This window comes from Rosa rugosa, chromosome 6 (genome assembly GCF_958449725.1).
Source record: "Rosa rugosa chromosome 6, drRosRugo1.1, whole genome shotgun sequence".
NCBI lineage: Eukaryota > Viridiplantae > Streptophyta > Magnoliopsida > Rosales > Rosaceae > Rosa > Rosa rugosa.
In genome coordinates, this window is record NC_084825.1 from 51998887 (window position 1) to 52018508 (window position 19622).

General features: G+C 38.7%; 3 protein-coding genes and 1 pseudogene across 4 annotated transcripts; 2 read left to right on the forward strand and 2 right to left on the reverse strand.

Moving 5' to 3' along the window:
• Nucleotides 1–98: 98 nt before the first annotated feature.
• Nucleotides 99–2271, reverse strand: LOC133716990 (dnaJ protein ERDJ2A-like; annotated as a pseudogene).
• A 596-nt stretch (nt 2272–2867) lies between these two features.
• On the reverse strand, nt 2868–8098 carry LOC133714945 (dnaJ protein ERDJ2A-like). Its single transcript, XM_062141230.1, has 11 exons — nt 7957–8098; nt 7167–7394; nt 6969–7064; nt 6620–6740; nt 6395–6501; nt 6058–6272; nt 5726–5903; nt 5523–5642; nt 5282–5368; nt 4179–4289; nt 2868–3911 (listed from the first exon to the last, which is right to left on the reverse strand). The coding sequence occupies exons 2-11, from the start codon at nt 7350–7352 to the stop codon at nt 3081–3083; spliced, it is 2052 nt and encodes a 683-aa protein (XP_061997214.1). The 5' UTR covers nt 7353–7394; nt 7957–8098; the 3' UTR covers nt 2868–3080.
• A 657-nt stretch (nt 8099–8755) lies between these two features.
• LOC133717501 (uncharacterized) lies at nt 8756–12285 on the forward strand. 2 transcript variants are annotated; one of them, XM_062144220.1, is made up of 8 exons: nt 8756–9252; nt 9441–9538; nt 9636–9715; nt 9881–9922; nt 10014–10141; nt 10566–10746; nt 10950–11128; nt 11502–11649. In XM_062144220.1, exons 1-8 carry the CDS (start codon nt 8843–8845, stop codon nt 11512–11514), a joined length of 1131 nt encoding a protein of 376 aa, XP_062000204.1. In that variant the 5' UTR covers nt 8756–8842; the 3' UTR covers nt 11515–11649. The 2 variants fall into 2 exon arrangements, with proteins under 2 accessions (XP_062000204.1, XP_062000203.1); XM_062144219.1 differs by having other exon boundaries at nt 8758–9252; nt 11494–12285.
• A 5012-nt stretch (nt 12286–17297) lies between these two features.
• LOC133715955 (probable WRKY transcription factor 27) lies at nt 17298–19180 on the forward strand. Its single transcript, XM_062142662.1, has 3 exons — nt 17298–18086; nt 18181–18297; nt 18387–19180. Exons 1-3 carry the CDS (start codon nt 17449–17451, stop codon nt 18913–18915), a joined length of 1284 nt encoding a protein of 427 aa, XP_061998646.1. The 5' UTR covers nt 17298–17448; the 3' UTR covers nt 18916–19180.
• Nucleotides 19181–19622: the final 442 nt, after the last annotated feature.

Here is a 19622-nt window from a genome sequence, read left to right on the forward strand (position 1 = left end):
CAAATGACACCATCACGTTTCAGTATCAAAGCACATGCTGTGGTGGCTGTTTCAATTCTTTCTATAGAACCCTAACATGTTATTTGTTTTGGTCCTCCTCATCTTCGTTCTCTTGTATTTGTCGTTTGATCACAACCTATCCAAGAGTCGCACAAGCAGTAACATGTCAAATTGTAATCCCCCTGCACTAGGCCCTGTGACTTGCCTGTTACCAGTCTAGACCTCCTTTCACCTTCTCAACTGCTTCTTTGACAGCAGCACTAATTTCCTCCCTAGTTGCTCCTGAACCCTTTAATATATCCTTAACTACATTTGAGCCGGTGGTAATACCCTCAGCTTGGTCCATGAAATTTACCTTCTGCAGAAGCCAAATGTCATTGGAGGCGCTGTCTGCAAGCAAAAACAAGGAAATTTTCTTGTGAAACAGAAAGAAGGGGGCTTGAGGAAGGGCACCGATTAGGCCATTATCTCATTTTAGTGCATGTCACTCAAGCTTGAAATGTGACAATGTGACTCTCTTGTATATCCTCTTTGCCTTCAGTCTCGCATTTAACTTCTATTGATATTGAAGGCATCCTTGTCAATACCATCTCAACATCTTGTACTTGAGTGGCAGAGAACCCAGCAGTTTGAGAAAGTAAGTCAGCACGGTCTTCCAGCTCCTGAAACATTCTAACCTACAAATATTCTTTTTTTATAAGTAAAGCTAAGGTCAAAAGAGAATAAGGCAAGTTATGAATTGGACCCTTTTCAATAAAAACTATCAGGAGTAGCAATGCAGCACTACCAGCTCTAGAAACATGATCCAAAATAACACTATTTACCTTCGGGGCTAGCTTTTCCATAACAGATTAACAGCGCACCTCACTAAAATGTGGTAGCTGCAGAAAGGGCGCAATGCCTTCACTGGATCCTCCAGTAACTTTGCTTTTGCCAAGAGGAACTGCCTGCATTGTTGGCCATCAAACAAACACAAAATTTGAAAATTTAGTGCACGTCTGTAAGAGGTATAATTGATGAGTTTCTTTAGCTTTACACGTAAAAGTGGGATATTGAATGATCATGGCCATCACCTGAATGATACACTGAGAAAGTTCCACCACCCCAATTGCTGCACTCAGCCATCCCTGCCCCTCAGCATTGCGTGGAACAAGTGTCATCTGTATAGAGAAAAGCATAAGTAAAACTAGCATAAAGCGGTTTCCGATTTTTAGTTAAACAATGCAGACTTGAGGGAAGTCCAAAACTTTTCAGCGGCAAAATCAGTGCTTCTGAAGCTTCTACTCTAAGACATGAAATGAAGAAATCATCCTTCATCAATTCTTTGAGGAGGCAGGGAGCATGTTCCAGAACACGTCTTAAATCACCTTGCAGAGATGGAGATAAAGATCCCGACGCACGGGTTAATTGTGCTTGAATCAACAATTCTGCCTGCATAGAAAGTGGCACAAAGATAAACATGTGTAATTGTCAAAGATCAGGACACATTTAAAGGTAATATATATAGCCTTCCTTGGAGCATTACCTATATGAGGGCTGGATGCTGCTTCCAAATCTTTTTCTGCTGCTGCTTGATGTTCTTAAGGTGCCGATTCAGTTCACTCCTGAGTAGCATAAAAAGCTTCTGTAAGGGGTTCATTGTCGGTTCCACGAATGGAATTTTCATATACCCAGCAGCCTTTATGAAGACAGCAATACACAGCATTCAAGCCAATGATAATTTTAAAAGAGACTACAACATAATGCAAGTAACACCAGATACATTAAAACATGTAAACTGGAAATGGGAATGTAGGAACCATCTCCAACAATTCAGCTACTCAGTTCATCGTAATTGATTGTCAGACAAGAGCTAATAGGGGTGAATATATGTTCTGAATAAATCGAGTACCTTGGAGCCAGACAGCGCTTCATAGGGGACAATGTTTGATGCATAACATAATTGACTGTATGTTTTAATGACGTTGAGAGATATACAACAGCCATCACCAATGGCAAGCAGAGACCGAAAGATGCCAGGAAGATAATTTTTTCGCGTTTTTTGGTGAATAGGAACATAGGAAGAGCTATACCAAATTCAGACCTCTGTTGAAGTAAAGTATCATCATCTGTTTCAAACTATGATTGTGACATAACATTGACGCTGAAATGTTGAAAAGAATTGCACATTACTATGAAATTTGGAATTCATAGTTAGATATGATGATTCAAAAAAGTGAATAGTGGCCAGAATTTTGGCTGCAATTAATGGATACTCACTTGCTTAAACATCGACTTGAGGCACTTTTCTAAAAGAGAACAATCGGAGCACTGGCAATGGATGCTCTTTGTTTTCTTCAATGGAGCAGCACTATAGCTTTGACATTGTATAAGGCACTAGAGGCAGTAGGATTAGTGTTAAACTGGAAGCCATGGCTATTATTCCATGATGACCTTCTAACTGTAAGTCTGTAAGACCGTAACCAATTGGTTAGAGATAGGGTTTAGTATATCTTTCGATACAAAAATGTATTATTCGAATTTGGACAATATTTTGGAAAATTATGAATCTTTTACTTCCACAAAACAGCTCATTATCATTTTTTTTTTTTTTTTATGGATGATGTCTCATTATCATTTAAGTTAGCCCGAGTAGTATGGAAGAACAGAGAATTAGAATTAGGTATGTTAGAATACGATCACCTCCGATGTAACCCAAAAAATGCATACCCTATCGTCGAGTGTCGACTTCAGTTGTTTATGTCTAGGGTATAACATAATTGCATTGCATTAATATGTTCATTAGATTTTAGGTATTTGAGTTTGTTCAGTTAGACTACATCCCTACTTCCAATGCGTATAAATAACTTTTGTTCCAAGAAAGGAGATTAATAACAAAATGTCTAAATATTTTTAAAAAACTGAAGTTCAATGGGTTTGGAACCCCACGTATTTGGTATCGAAACTACTAAAACCTGCCAAAATCAAGGATGGGAACATATGGTAACACGGTAACTATCATTGTGGTGGTTGTTTCAATTCTTTCACCGAATAAAAGATAGATGAACAAAGAAAACAGAAATGCTAAGCTTTTATGTGTTTTAGTCCTCCTCTGAACCTGAACCTTCTGTGCCTTGTGTATGAGCGTTGCCATTTGCAGCAGGGCCTTTCTGTTTTGTATCCTGTTGTTCATCCGCCTCATCTTCGCTGTACTCACTCTCATAATCCTCATCATATTCCTCGTCATCAACATCTTCCTCCTCTTCAATCCCGTCCTCTGTAATCGGTCCATCTTCGGCCACAAAACCGCCACGTGTACCAGCTCGGGTACGCTTCAAAACCTTTACCTTCAAGTTTGTCCTTCTATCACAACCAAGCCAAGAGTCGCACAGACAGTAACATGTCAAATTGTAATTCCCCTCTGCTGGGGCAGGTAACTTGCCCGTTACCAATCTAGATCCACTCTTCACCTTGTCAACTGCTTCTTTGATAGCAGCACTAATCTCCTTCATGTTTGCTCCTGAACCCTCCTTTGTCTCCTCAATTGCCTTGGAAGCAGCAGTAATTGCTGCAGCTTCCTCCATGAAATTTACCTTCTGCCAGAACCACACATTATTGGAGACACTATCTGCAAGCAAAAACCAGAAATTTTCCTCCTTGCGAAACGGGAAGTAGGGGGCATGGGGAAGGGCACCAATCAGGCCATTATCGCGTTGTAGTGTCACCCAAGCATGAACAGTGACAATGTCACCCTCTTGTATACCCTCTTCACCTTCAGTCTCACACTTAACGTCAAGCGATATGGATGGCATTGCTGCTAAAACCATTTCAACATCTTCTACTTCAGCGGGCGAGAAACCAGCAACTTGAGAAAGCAACTCAGCACGCTCTTGCATAGACATATCCCGAAGCTCCTGAAACACTCTCAGCTTCTACAAATGAAAGACAACAATTATTAAGCAAAGTTTTAAAAAAAAAAATACTAATTGATTGGATCAACTTGTGCAAACTTTCTGCTCACTTAGTCTCAAAAAGAGGATTCACAGAACCTTTTTTTATTCATAACTAATAGAATTAGAAATACAGCATTACCAGCTACAGCTATGAAGAAATAGAACCTTTTAGCCATATGTAAGATACAGATAAAAGTTTCCAGCATGACATGGTCCAAGGTCCAAACTCCAAAGTAAGACTATTACCTTGCGGGCTATCTTTTTTACAACAACCTCACTGAAATGTGGCAGCTGCAGAAAGGGGGCAATGCCTTCACTTGATCCTCCAATAGCCTTCCTTGCACTAAGTGGAACAGCCTGCATTATATAGGCCATTAGAATAAGACTCTAAATTAGTCATATTTGTACAAGCTAAGTGGATGTGTCTTTGTAGCTATGTGCTTACTACATAAAATTGCCATTTCTTTGACAGAAGAAAGAAAAAGGATTCTAATATTTTCAAAGTCAAACAAAAGAAATCAGAACAAAAACATTTAAGTAATTTAACTTGGTGTATGTTCAACAACTCTTAATCAATATAGAAGTTTTTTTTTTCTTTTTGGGTCTGATATTATGGTCAAATCACATGCAATAATCTGGTAATCCATAAATTGGCCTTTACTTGATACTTAGGACATTACTGTTCAAAAGCATAAGCATGGGTCTAAAATATCTGCAGCATAGATAATCCTCTCACCGACATACAGATGGGGGGTGAAGTAACTTCTTTCCTACACATTATTTCCCGGTACAATATAGCACACATTGATCCAATAGATATTTTGGAGAAATTATACCACGTTTCAATCAATATTTGGCTGAAAGGAAATTGAAGAGCCTGAAATCTGGAGACATAGAAACACCAAAACCCAAGCTATGAGTCTACCTCTAGCAAATCAAACACTCACCTATGCAACCCACTAGGGGTTGTAAGTGGGCTCACATCTATGCCCATATCTATATCAATATATACACATTCAAGCATACAATTTGGACCATTCACATTATATTGCTTAGTCTTGGCACGCTATTGTTTTTGATGTAGACAGACGCTCTTATATATATTTTTTTTAACTTCATAAAAACTTTTTCCGGATGATGCATGTACTCCAATATTCAAAGTTTTATTAAATTTGTGCATAGATCGACATTGAAATTGGTCAATATATCCTAATTGCGTGTCCACACAGAGAGATAGAGAGTACTGATAATTAGTTGCCTATGTAAATTTTTTACATAAAAGAGGAAGTCAATGGTCAGTATATCCATGAGATCTACATGGTTAACAAAAGTGGATGATGAACAATCACCTGAATTATGCACTGAGAAAGTTCAACTACCCCAATTGCAGGCCTCAGCCATCCCTGCCCCTGAGCATTGCGTGGAACCAGTGCCATCTGTATAAAGTAAAGCATAAGTGAAACTGGCCTCACATGGCACCAAATGTGAGTTTTCCAACACAGGCTTAAGGGAAATCACAAATTTAGACCTCCAAAAGGACTTCTATAAGAGGCTGCTAATGAAATGCAAGACAAGAAATGAAGAGACCACCTTCATCAATTCTTCAAGGAGGCGAGGAGCAAGTTCCAGAACATGTTTAAAATCACCTTGCAGAGATGGAGATAAAGATGCTGTCTCACGAGTTAACTGCGCTTGAATCAACAGTTCAGTCTGCATAGAAAGCGGCATAAAGATAAGCATAAATGATGATTAGGACACATGGCAATAAAGTTATGTCTCAGAGCACAAAATACCTTTACAAGGGCTGGATACTGCTTCCAAAATTTTGCCTGCTCTTGCTTGATGTTCTTAAGGTCCAAATTCAGTTCACTCCTAACTAGCATAAAAAGCTTCTGGAGGGGTTCGTTGTCAGTTCTACGAACTGGAATTTCAGTGTACTCGGCAGCCTTTATGAAGACGTCCATTACTTTGCTGTATATTCAAGTTATCTCATAAGATCAATGAAATTATAAAAAAAGACCAAAACAGCTACACCATATCCATTAAAATACGAAAGAAACTAGAACATCATTGACTCTTAATTTGCTTTTGTTGGTGGACATTTATTAGTGAATGAATTGAGTACCTGGGAGCCAGAGAAGGCTTCATCAAGTGATAGTAAGTAGACAACGTGTGGTGCATGACATAGTTGCCAGTATATTTTGCCGACCTTGAGAGATATACAACAGCTATTACCAAGGGCAAGAGAATACAAACACCAACGATCCCAAGCAAGAGTATACCACCATTTTTTTGGGTGTCTAGTAGGAATTGAGGAAGAGCTATGCCCATTTCAAACCCCTATTTAAGTCAAAGCATCATGTTCAGTTTCAAACATGATAATTCTATTTGATATAAAATTTACAAGGAAATATTGAAAAGCAAGCAGCTATCTGTTTTCCGAGAAATGAGTTGCACAGTACCTGTCTGCCATCTGGATGGCCATACTTTTCATAATTTTCACGAGATACTGGATCTGTCAGAGCCTGATAAGCCTTAGCTATTTTCTCCACAAAGTACTTGTTGGCCTCTAAAGAAAGGGAAAAAAAAAAAGGTTTAGTACATATAGTATCCTGAAAGTCCCCATCCTTCCTTCTATTTTGCAGCACGATAAGCATGCATAAATTGAGAAACAACACAACTCTAACCTGGATCTGGATTTTTATCTGGATGGTATAGTATAGAAAGTCTCCTGTACGCCTTCTTTATTTCAGAATCTGGAGCTCCAGGTTCCAGACCAAGAATATGGAATGGGTCGAAAACTTGATTCTGGACGAATATAAAAGATGAAAAAATATCCCAAATGAAATTCTAACTTCAAGATACTAAGTATAAGGATACATTGTTCGATATCTAATATGAAGTCTCAATTAACCGATATCTAATATGAAGTCTCAATTAACCAACTAAATAGCATTGAAATGTAAAGACACTGACAAAAAGACCACATATAAGCATGCCTTTGATTAATGCTTCAAGTTCAATCAAAATGTTTACCTCTGCGCTCTGAGTTTTGATGTAATAAACCAGGACTATCATGACAACCCAAAGCAGTACTATTGTCAAGTTACTGCATGTTGAGAAGTTTGAAATCTGCAAAAAGCAATCATAACCACGTCGAATTAAATGTTTTAAAACAAAGACTGGAATTCAGTTAAATAAAGAATTGATCCAAAGATGAAAGAAGGAACTTACCCGCTTGAACAATGACCTACGGTACTTTCCTGAACGGGAGCAGTCACTGCACTTACAATGGATGCTCTTTGTTTCCTTTGACGCAGCACGACACAACTTTGTTATCGTGTAAGGCACTAGAGCCAGTGCCATTATGGTCAAGATAAAAATCGGAAACAATGCATTATTCTCCTCCGAAGCAGCCATGGCCACTTTCTTCCTACAGCCCCTCGGATACCGATCCTATCCCTGCAGAATCAACTCCAGTCAATCATCACAATCACAAAACAGAACACAGAGTGGCATCATTAACCAGAGAATGACGTAAAAATGTAAAATCTACTCTACAACACAGCCAAAACAGCATTTAACTAATTTCACCTCCTCGACAGAACTTTAAAAAATCAATATCAAAATCAGGCCATTCAGAAATTCGAGCCGAAGCAAATCCTAATCTATCCACCTCTTCAACAATTTCGAAACACAAAACAGCAATCGAAGCTCGAATATTACACCAAATAATAATATAAACAACAACAAAACGTGGATTCCGAAGTTGATCAAGTCAATGACTACTGATACCAAAATGGAGGCAGTCAGCTCACCACAGCCAATTCAACACTGACAGTCCAAAAATTGCCGAAACAGATTCAAAATCCATCAAATCATAAATTAAAAACGCATGCATAACAATTCAGGCACAGAAATGAAGAACTAGCTCATTCTGACTCGAACAAAAAGAAAATTGATAAGAGCTTGGATTTGAGTTTAGATAAACGAGAAAGAAATAGTGGAAGATTATATATATTGCCTGGGAATCGTGAAAACTCAGAGGTCGCGATCTGATTCTCTGAGGCTCTCGGCGTCCGTACGATGGCGCGACTACAGAAGAAGAGAGAGAGAGGGGATGGAGATTGGAGAAGACGCTCAGATGGGGAAGAGGGGCTTCTTTTGGGTTTTATTTTTGGATTCGGCGTGACCCGAACGACGTGTCGTGTGGAAGAGTGGTGGAAAGCCCAGTGTGATATTAGGCCCAACTAGTTTGAAGAAGTTACTATTCTTGGGGCATTAAATTGGGACTTCTATTTTTTTTTTTTTCTTTTCTTTTGGTCAAATATTCACCTTGTTTCTTTTGGTGTGACAATACTCACTTTATGAAACATCGTTTGTTTCTTTTCTTTTTTTGGAGAATTTTTAAGAAAATTGTTGAAAAGTTGAACTTTCATAACTTCACCGTGTTCACTTACTTATTATTTAGTCATCCATTTTGAATTAGTTTCATGTTTGATACTCAATATCAAGTGCACGTAGATATAATTTAGAGATAATTCACAATTAGTAATTTAGTGTGTGTCGAAATCATTGTAAGAATATATTAATTTTTAATAAGATTTATAATGCGCTTATAATAATCATTATATAATTCTGAATTATTAAATAACACCGTCAAGTGGTGGCCATTGATGCCTATCCCGTCAATTACATTAGTCTGAACTATGAATAAGTGATACTCGAGCGTAAATGAAATAAATATATGTGAAAATAGGCTTTTAATGTCAATTTGCAAATATCCTGAATTTAAAATGCGATTGTTAATCCTCATTGGATATGTCTCTCTCTTCCTCCGTCTCATCCTCTTTTTTATACACACACAGAGACACAGACACACTCACATTGACGAGACTCATCACCTTCCCATGGCCTCACCAACCGAGCCACCCCAAACCCACCACCACCACCCAAAACCCATCGCCCACTTGCTCAACTCCGCCACCGCCAGCCTCCTCTCCCTCTTCGCCGCCCCCAAAACGACGCCGTCTTCTTCCTCCCCTTCCACAATCCGCCTCTCCCTCTTCCTCCCCACCTCCCCCAAACCCCTCTCTCCTCCTCCTCCTCAACCCGCCGCCATGAAGACCGCCGCGCCGCCGCCGCCGTCGGAGTCTACCTCGTCCTCGTTCCCGGCGACGGTCAAGATTGCCGGGCTCAATTCCATGATCAAGGGCAGCGGGCCCGCCTTTGTGGGCCAGGTCTTCAGTATGTGCGACCTCTCTGGCACTGGGCTCATGGCCGTCTCCACCCACTTCGATATTCCCTTCATTTCCAAAAGGTCCCAACTTTCAATCTTTCCTGCAAAAAAAAAAAAAAAAATTAGGGGTTTTTCTTGTTTGTATCATTGTGTCTGTGGAATTTGAGCTTGGAGGTTCATAAAGATAGTGTCTTTGAGGTTTTGAGTAGTGAGTGTTTAAGTTATTATTAGCTGTATTTCTGATGCATTGTGTGGTTTTGTGCTTGTAGAACTCCTGAGTGGCTTAAGAAGATGTTTGCATCGGTGACTAATAGCGAGAGAAATGATGGCCCGGTGTTTCGGTTTTTTATGGATTTAGGTGATGCAGGTACTATTGGGTGTTTTGGTCATCGTTTTATGTGATTGAATTGATAGTTTTATCTGGAGATTATTACCTGCATTCTGACTGAGGTTGTGTTGTTTAGTTACGTATGTGAAACGGCTGAATATTCCGAGTGGGGTGGTGGGTGCTTGTCGGCTGGATTTGGCTTACGAGCATTTCAAGGTACTCCCTTTTTGCATCTCTAATCTGTATCTAATTTACTTATTTGTTGATGCATCAGTGCTGTTTTGGTTATGAAGTAGTGAAATGTGGATGCTTTTTGTATTAGTGATTTCCATGTTATTCTCTTTGGATTAATTAGTAATACTGTTCACTTTGGTTATGCAGGAAAAGCCCCACTTATTCCAGTTTGTTCCAAATGAGAAACAGGTATGATATGACCACCATCTTCTGTTATATTTGACCATGTATTAACCTTTTCTTTATATGATAGTATTTCTGAACATCGGTGGTCTTGCAGGTCAAGGCAGCTAACAAACTTCTAAAGGGAAACGCAGAGAATGGCAAATGTAAAAGGGTTGATGGAGTCCCAGTTTTTAGTGCTCAAAACTTGGATATTGCAATAGCAAGTCCAGATGGGGTCAAATGGTGAGTTCTCCTTCATTTCATATTATCTCAATGAGTATCTGAACAAACTGGAATGTTTAACAGAATGTTCATTCAAATAGGCTTACAAGTTACTTTGGACTTTTAGAGTAAGTTTTGTGCTTATTCAGATCTCAAATCCCAATTACCTTCGGTTTGTTTTTTCCAATTGAATGTATTATGTTCCTTTCTGGTTGGAAACCTAAGAGATTGTTGGGCACCCTTCTCTATTTTGTTTGCATTGTGAATTGGTCAATTAGGTAAAAAAAAAAGGATATTTCTGAGAATACTGATTTTCTTTTTCTTTTCCAACTGAAAGCTGATTTCCTTGTTGCTTGAGTACTTGTACTTTTGTCAGAAACAGTTGTTTTATTATAGTTTAATTCAGAATAGCTGATGCTCAGTTGGTTACTGTTTGTTCCAACAGGTATACACCCTACTTTTTTGATAAAAACATGCTTGATAACATTCTTGAGGAATCTGTAGATCAGCATTTCCATTCTTTAATTCAAACTCGGCACATGCAGCGGAGAAGGGATGTGGTTGATGACAACTTGGCTGCAGAAGTGATTGAAGAGATGGGTGATAACTTATGGGAACCTCCAGAGGTATGAAATCCCGTAATATTTCTGTTGAATGAGCAAGTAGTTTTGTAAAATTGAGATGATTTGTAAAATTACAATGGATGTGAAGTAACTTTCTTTTTGATACATTAATGTGAAGTAGTTTTGGATTAGACATGGTGAAATTAAGTTCAGACCACCCAAGTTCACATTGTTGAGTCTCATGTATCATGTTCATTGCTGGGCAGGTTCAGGAAGTGATGGATGAAATAGGGAATCCTGGAATACCATTGAGTGTCATATCTAAGGCAGCGGAAATGCAGCTTCATTACACTGTTGACAAAGTAATTCTGGGTAATAGGTGGCTACGGAAGGCAACTGGCATTCAACCAAAATTCCCTTATATGATCGATACTTTTGAGAGAAGGTATACCCTTTGCCATTGTTAAGTTTGTGCACTCGCATCAAATATTTCCTTTGTGATTGGATATGTGTATATTGATGCATGCTTTTTTTCTGAAAATCAATTATATTCTATGGTCAGCAATATTTTGTTACAACCTATCTATGATCCCTTGTGTTGCTCTATGTTTTCGTGTGCACTTAATATAAGATGGTATAATTTAATGTAGAGTGAATGGCTTGAGATGCTATTCAGATAATGCTGCTTGGTCTGCAAAGTATTCTGCATTTTCTGCCCATCCGAACTCGGCAAATGTTAGTGGGGTTGATGTATGACCATGAAATCTCCTTTTATGCCTCTCTAACAAAACTGTGTTCATTCTATGGCAGGAGTGCAGCTTCTTTTCTTAGAGCTTCCAAGTCAACCAACTGTCTTACCAATTGTGAAGCAGTAAATGATAATAAAGATTCTCTACAGAGTAGCACTTGTGATATTAAACCAAATGGTGATATGCAGACCAACAAAGGAAACAGATCCGGTGTCTGGTTTCCTTTTGGAGATTGGTTTAGTCATCTATGGTCAAAACAAAAGCACCAAGATGGAATCTTATCCACACAATACGTCGATGAGACCTCACAGCTAAATGTACACCTTCCTAAGATTACAATGGTTGGCATTTCATCAACTGGTGAGGCAGGGACCATGAGTAGAGAAAGTGTAAGGAAAACAATGGACGATTTAACAAGAGAACTGGAGCAGACAGATCCAGAAAAAGCCAGTGGTATTGAGGCGAGCGATGACTTTAGATTTGAAGATAGAGATCCACTATTTGTAGCAAATGTGGGTGATTACTATTCTGGCAAGGCAAAGGGTGGAGCACGATTTAGGGTTCGTGAATGAAACAGTTAGAGGGCCACTCACTCACAAGTCAGGTGACATTTTTGCTCTTCTGGGTATAGTAGTGAATAGCTTTGCGACCCTCTGCCACATCTAAAGAAAATGCATTGTTAATATGCCATGTATTCTTTTCTACTGGGGTGTTAGATTCTTTATGTTTCGTGCTTTTGGATGTAGTAATGTAGAATGTATCTCACAATATGAAATCTGAAAATTGGTGTAAAATGGTTTTTCATATTCAATATGAAGAAATCAGGGGGTGGTGCATTTTTCTTTTGTTTCCAGTTCTATTTTGTTAAGGTTTCGTGTCGATGGAAGAACTGTTAAACTTACAGAAAAGTTGTGAGGATGAACATCGTCTTGAGTATTGAGTTGAGCAAATGATCCTCCAATCCATTTTCGGATTCTAAATGAACCCAACCAGTTTGTAACAAGTTCATGGTCCTTGCAGTAACAGATTTGCAATGATATAAAATGATGTAGATGGCACTAAAGAGGGCCAAAGATGGATCCCGAAGTGTTTACTAACTACTGCAACTACAAAGAAGATGATCATAAACGACAAGAAACATGTATGTATAAAACGAATGACAAACATTGTGGTGGTGGTGGTGATGGTGGAGATGGTTCCCTTGGTGCTGTGGTTGTGGGTGCCTTCTACACATCTTCTAGTGTTCGACACTTCTTTTTCCCACACGATAAACTGATAAAGTGGTTTCCAATTGATGAAAACCAAAGAAAGGGTTAGTTTCATCAAAAAGGAACAAAATGATATGGTAGTGGAATTTAAGTTGCTTGTAGATAGCAGTCTTTGCTTTCCTTTGATCACAAAGAGGTATGTCTTCATAGCTATCACTCATATTTTCCTCCTGCCAAACCCATAAACTCCTGTTCGCCAAACCATATCTATTTATCTTTCGAGGCGCCCTGCCATAAGTGAACAAAATGCATTCTTTTGAAGATCCCATGACATTGACAAAGACAATCACATCATTCCTCTTATCAAACTTTTAAATATCCATTGAACCATGAAGCTATATATAGTTTATCTTTTGCTTGTATGGAATGTTCATCTCATACATCCGTCTAATCCGATCTTTTGGCCAAGAAAGCATTTAGTTTTGTCTGTATAATTTTTTTTTTTTTTTTTTGAATTAATGGTAATTCTATTGATAAAACTCATGTCAAGAAAACCATTACATACCCACTCATTGCCTCATAATGGACAGAACAAGGCTTCGTGGTAAAACCACAGTGATACATATGATAGACCAACTATATTTGAACTTATCGCTCACTTATCTAAAGTGAGCCTATAACAATGACAAATACATAGTTTTATAGGCAAGCAGGCAAATACTCATTAGCGCTCACTAAGAAACTAACGAGCATAGCTCCCTAAGAGCGCTGCTCTATAATTTTTGTATTATAGGGAAGCAAAAGTCAAAACTTTAAGCAATTTTTCTTCTTCAACTCCAACAGATTCCCTAGTTTACAGCAATCTCTAAAATCTCCAAATTCTTCTTTAAAATTTTAGAGATTGCTGTAAATTTAGGGAATTTTGTTTTCTCTCTCCTCACTTTCCCTAAAATGGAGAAAGTTATAGGGAATCTGTTGGAGCAAAAGAGGCTCGTTTTCCCCTAAAATAGAGAAAAACTAAAATATGGGGAAGCTGTTGGAGTTGCTCTAAACACTAGGGAATTATTGAAAATAGACTAAACCTATCCCTAAAATAAAATAGGAAACATAACAGCCACAAGGCCCGAAGACAAAACAGCACCCAAAGCCCAAACTTGAGTAGCCCGGCCCAGCTCAAGCCTCCACCCTTCTGCAAGAGAAACTACCGTACGCACACCGGAGACATCGGAGACACCGTCGCCGCTAGCGTATCTTCGCTGTCCCCATCTCAAGGAATCACGGTGCACATTAAAAAATAAGCAAGTAAAATACAATCCTAAGTTTCCGCTATTTCTATTTTTTAATAATTACCAATTGAGAATTTACTTAACTTGCCCAAAATTCAACCTGTATCCCATTCACTCATATGCTTCTTAATTCTTAAATATATATTGGAGTTGAAAAGGTTCCGATGCCCCTTACAAGTTCCAACCATTCAACCAAACAAAAAGAGACATGAATAACTATCAATCAGAAATCTTATTCCCCTAAACTAGATTTGGACCCTCCCCACAAATAGGATAAAAATGGTAGTGGGTGGTCCCAAATCACATTTTTAATTGAACTTTCATAATGTTCTTCAAAGCACCTAAATTATATGCTTCATTACCTTTTCATGGTCATCATCATCTATAAACAGTTCTATATAAGCCCTACTCTCTACTTAAGTACTTGTTACAAAAGTAGTAATCAAGCATAATTTGCTTACGCTTCCCATAATCCGTAAAATGTACGTAATGTTCTTTGGAGTTTGGAGGGCAGCAAATGGACAGCGTTCTTTCTAGTAATGGCTTGATTTGTTTATTCACTTTATTGCAAATGTATCTCAAGGTCATATTGAGACACTTTTGTCTATATGTATGGATTCTAATTTCTAAATAAGTTTCATTGCTTATTAAAGTATTGACTAATCAAAAATTTTCGTTCAGGTAAATAAAGTTGTGACGAAATAAGGTATCTTTCAAATTAAGTGATCAAATTCTCTAATTAGTAACAACATGCATTTTCTACTTGCATGTATTGTGAAAATTGATGTCGCAAGCTCAGACTGCTCAGTATGATATGACACCTAGTGTATTTAAAATTAAGTTACACATATTCCGTGAATAATTAGCCGATATAGTTTGGTGGTAACTTATTTCTCTCTATCAAAGTATTTTTAGAGGTCTCAGCTCGACTCCATCTTCCCCATCGATAAAAAAGATGGTCATCTTACTTTTATAAATTATTTATTAAAAAACAGCCTTTTTTTGTGGTTGTTGAAGTAGGAGGACCCTCATTTCACCAAAATCAGAAGAGTTGCTTATGTCATCCAAATTTTTGGGCAATTAGACAAAAAAATTTATCATAACAATAACTAGTCTTTTTTTTGAAAAGAACAATAACTAGTCTTTTGTGATCGAATTCTCAACCTCCCATTTATAAAAGATTTATAACACTAAACTAAAGGGTATCGGGAAAAAAACAGATATTAAAAAGGATCATTTTCTTTTTCCTTTTTATTTATAACTCCACCAAAGAAAAAGAAAAAAGAAAATCATGCATCATCAAGTGGACGGTTGTAACGGAACAGACAGTGGTTGGTGGGCTTAATCAACGGCTGCGATTCACTTGTCTCGATTATCCACGCGGCACCACACTGGAAGAGCCTGAGCCCTCCGAGCGTAGCGTGCCGAAAAGGTTCTCTCTCTGGCCTCTGCATGTACATGCAAAGCTTTCCTTTTCCTTTTCACGATTTTGGTTTTGTCTTCTTTTCTTTTTGGAGAGTAAAAATGGTGTGATTGATTATATCCGTTTTAGATTCTTTCTGCTTCCTACCTATGTTGGGTTCCTCCATTTTGAGTCGAGCACAAGTGTCGCTTGATGGAGACTCCTTGAGCTGCGAGCCTATGAGTTCTTATCCATCAAACTAGGTTTTTTTTTTTTTTTTTCTTTTCAAAAATGAAGTTTACCTTTCTCTTTTTACTGAGGTGTTTTAAAGTGTATTATTTTAGTAAAGTTACAGATTAACTAAGAACATTACAATGCATTTGACATAATTACACACATTGATACATTTATAAAGAATTGCATTTCTAGTTTACTTTAAGTAATTACTTCTACATTTGGAATTCTAAATGAATACTTGAATTGAGAAGATATTTTGATGCGAAAACCGGAAAATATAAGAGTTTGAAGTGTAGTATGATCACCTATATTCTCACCGAGAATGATAGGAGTCGATCACAATTTTAATAATATTCACTACCTGCTTACTGAATATGTCATTTTAAGTTGGACATAAATTCATTTTCAACTAATCAAGTGATTGTTTACATGATTGTATTCGAGATTTCTATATATAGCCATGATAATTTGGGTGCATGAGCCAATAACCTCATTTGACTGCCCTAAAAAACGACTGGTTAGTTTCATTTACTCTCTTTAAGGTCCGTCTAGTCATTGAAAGCGTGAAAAAATATGAAATACGATATGTAATATGATGTGCCGCCACATATTGTGTTGGTTCGACTATTTGTTATTTATAATACTAAAAATAAAAGTTAATTATTTGAGATTTGTTTTAATAAGTAGTAACGCCCGAATCACATGTTAACGTTAAAATTCACTACACTATACAATAACGACAAAATCACCAAACACCTAGCTAACCAACACTATCGGCGTTTCAAAATCATTTGAATGTTAACTTGTCAGAGCGTTATCGATCTCAACCATCATTGCATCTGTACTCTTAACAAGCGTATGTTTGTCCATCATTTACACACTGGATCCATGTAATAAGCGTGTGTATGTCCGTACTCTCAACAAACGTACGTGTATCGATCTATAATTTACATATCCAAAGTTAAACTAAATTTATCATAATTAGAAAATTCACCACACACTTTACCTTGAAAAAAGAAAATTGAGAAGATAGTCTTCCAACTTCTACTAGTTAGATATTAACTACTATTATTAGAACCACAAGTTAGTGAGCCAATTTAGGTCAGGGTTTGGAGAACTAATCACATTTTTTGTGATAACAATGAATTTAATCACAAGTATTTTATCTTTTACAGTTTTACCTCACCAAACCTGTAACCGGGAAGCCTTGCCTGGAACCTTCCTCTTCTCCCCGTGGATTACACAAACTCAAAACCGCCATACCCATTAAAGGTTGGTGGGTTTTGTAGACACAATCCGCCTACGACATCAAAAGCCAAAACCAAAACCCCACGCGCCCACACGCCTCGTCGTTTTTTCCACCACCGGAATGAAGGACAGTTGTACGACATGCTCGCACACCATGTGCTTCCCTACAGCTTTTCACATGCAAAAGCTTGGACGATTTCCCAACAAGGACCAATCAGATCGCGAGTAGGTTTGCGAGTAGAGTTTTCGCGAGTGGGGTTATCCACTGTACTAGCACAGGTCTGCCACCTTGCTCGGTCCCCCTTTGACATTTCTCAAAAAGTCAAGCAAAAGTGGCTCTTTTGATAAATCCATGGCCCCCCGAAATTTGTCCCCCCCCCTCCTTTTTCCATTTGTAGTTTTGATAATATTTTCTATTTTCTATTTTATATTTTCCAGTATAAATAATTAAACAATTTACCAAGTCAGTGCTCCACCATTTCTTCTCACTAAGCTACACACAATCTATCTCCATGTCCATGTCTCTCTCTTCCCCCTAGATATCACTGAAAAAAGTCAGCGCCGTCCTTCTCTGCTTCCACAACTAGCCTGAACAGCACCAAGCACAGAGCTGGTTTCAGTTGGCTCTGAAATCAATGGAAGATGATGATTGGGATCTTTACGCGGTGGTGCGCAGCTGTAAAGCTGTCACCACCGCCAGAGCCTCGCTTCCTGTTGTAACAGCACCCAATCCGGTTCACCACGACGACTCTTCTGTGCCGTCGTGGATGTGGGATTGGGTGAAGCACGAGGAGGTGGAGACTCATGTCCCGCCAGTCAGGTTTTCCAATCTCGAGTTCAGAGCTGGCGATGGATTGGAGGAGTTTTACCAACCCTTTTTCCCAAGCCCCACCATTGATAATACCACCACCACCACCACCATCACCACTGGTACTAGTAGTTATGCTCCTGCTGGTACTATTATTCCAAATTCCGCTACCTCCTTTATCTCTGACTTTGGAGGAGGATCTACTAGTAGTGGCCAGCATCAACTACAACAACAGCAGAATAATTTCATGCCTGCCAATACCAACACCAGCCCTCATTTCAACCCCGGATTCGCACCCGTTTCGGGTTTGGGAAGATTCCCCGAACAACAACTCCTAAAACCTCTCAAGCTAGAAACTCCTGAGAATCCGGAAGAGTTAATTCCGAGGCTCAAGCCGGTCTCTTTGGTCGGTCCTGTCATACCGCCCATGCAAATTCCACCGAACCTGATCCGACCAAGGAAGAGGTATTTCAAATTCGTTTGTTCATTTGGTTTCCTTTTTCGTTTTTGCTGTTCTAATGAAAAGTCCATCAATCTCTCTTTTGATTCATATATATAGGAAGAGCCCAGTCAAGAAGATGGTGTGTCATTTGGCAGCGGACAATCTCTCCTCATCGGATTTGTGGGCGTGGCGGAAATATGGTCAGAAACCTATAAAAGGCTCTCCACATCCAAGGTTTTTCAGTTCTCTCCATTTTGTTATCAAAATTTTCCACTTTTTATTTGCGAGTTTGTCTCTCGGAAACAAGCAGTTTTTGTATGCAGGAACTACTACCGCTGCAGCAGCTCAAAGGGTTGCTCTGCCAGAAAGCAAGTGGAGCGAAGCACCGAGGACCCTAACATGTTTGTTGTCACATACTGCGGAGACCACACGCATCCTCGCCCGACTCACCGGAACTCTCTCGCCGGAAGCACCAGGAACAAGGCGGCAGCGACGACTTCAAAAGCGAAAGATCCCGAGTCTCCCTCCGTTCAATTAGTGCCAGCTCAAGGTGGTGATGATGATGAACAAGCTGCCAATAGCAACTCCTGTGATGGAGACAAAGCTAGCGAGGAAGCCGAGGATGAGGAAATGGAAGAAGACGAGGATGATGAGGAGTTTGTGGTGTCCTCGGAGGACATATTCTTGGGGATGAAGCAATTGGGTAGAACTGGTTCAGGAGGCAGCACTCTAGGGTCTTTGGCTGCTGGAACTTCTGGTGATGGTTTTTCGACTAAACAGTCGAATTTGGGGTCTTCTTGGGGGGCAAGTTGCTCCTCCTCTGCCGGAGCCACCGTCAGCGGTGGCTGTTAGGTAATTAATAAGGTAGCCGACAGGTTAATTGGGGGTATACACAGGTTTTTGGGTTACTTTTCTTTATTGTGCTTAGCTGTAACTCTGTAAGTAGGTTGTGTTAGAGAGAGAGAGAGAGAGAGAGAGAGAGAGCAGAGGGGTTGGATTAAGTCTAAGATTGTACAGAAAGCAGGGGGAGGAATCTCTCTTCCCTGTCCAATACTCCAACCATAATGAGATACTTAGCTTCTCTTTTATTCCAAAACAAACACAGGGTTTTTCCTTATCTGACTTAGTTTTGTAGTGCTTTATTTGGATGAGCATACATAGTGCTATCATAATGTAGTTTGACAATGTTTATACTTTATAGTGTTTCAGGTGAAAAAAAAAAAAGTTATTTGAAATAAAATTCACACAAAATAATTACTATTTATAAACCAAGTTTTATCAAATTTACGTAAATGTAAATGTAAGCCTTATGCATGATTATAGATTCTCACATGCATCTAAATTTAACTCTCGCTAATTTTATGTACAACTTACTTCACACATTTATTTTCATAAAATATTATAAAATGATCATGCTACTATGATCAGTCGTCCAGTCTATTGCTGAGTAATTAGTTAGATTCATGTGCAACTGGATAACACACATATATCAGTATCACTCGACAAACGATATAACTAGTAATAGATATAGGTTAACACTATGTTTTTTTTTTGTTACA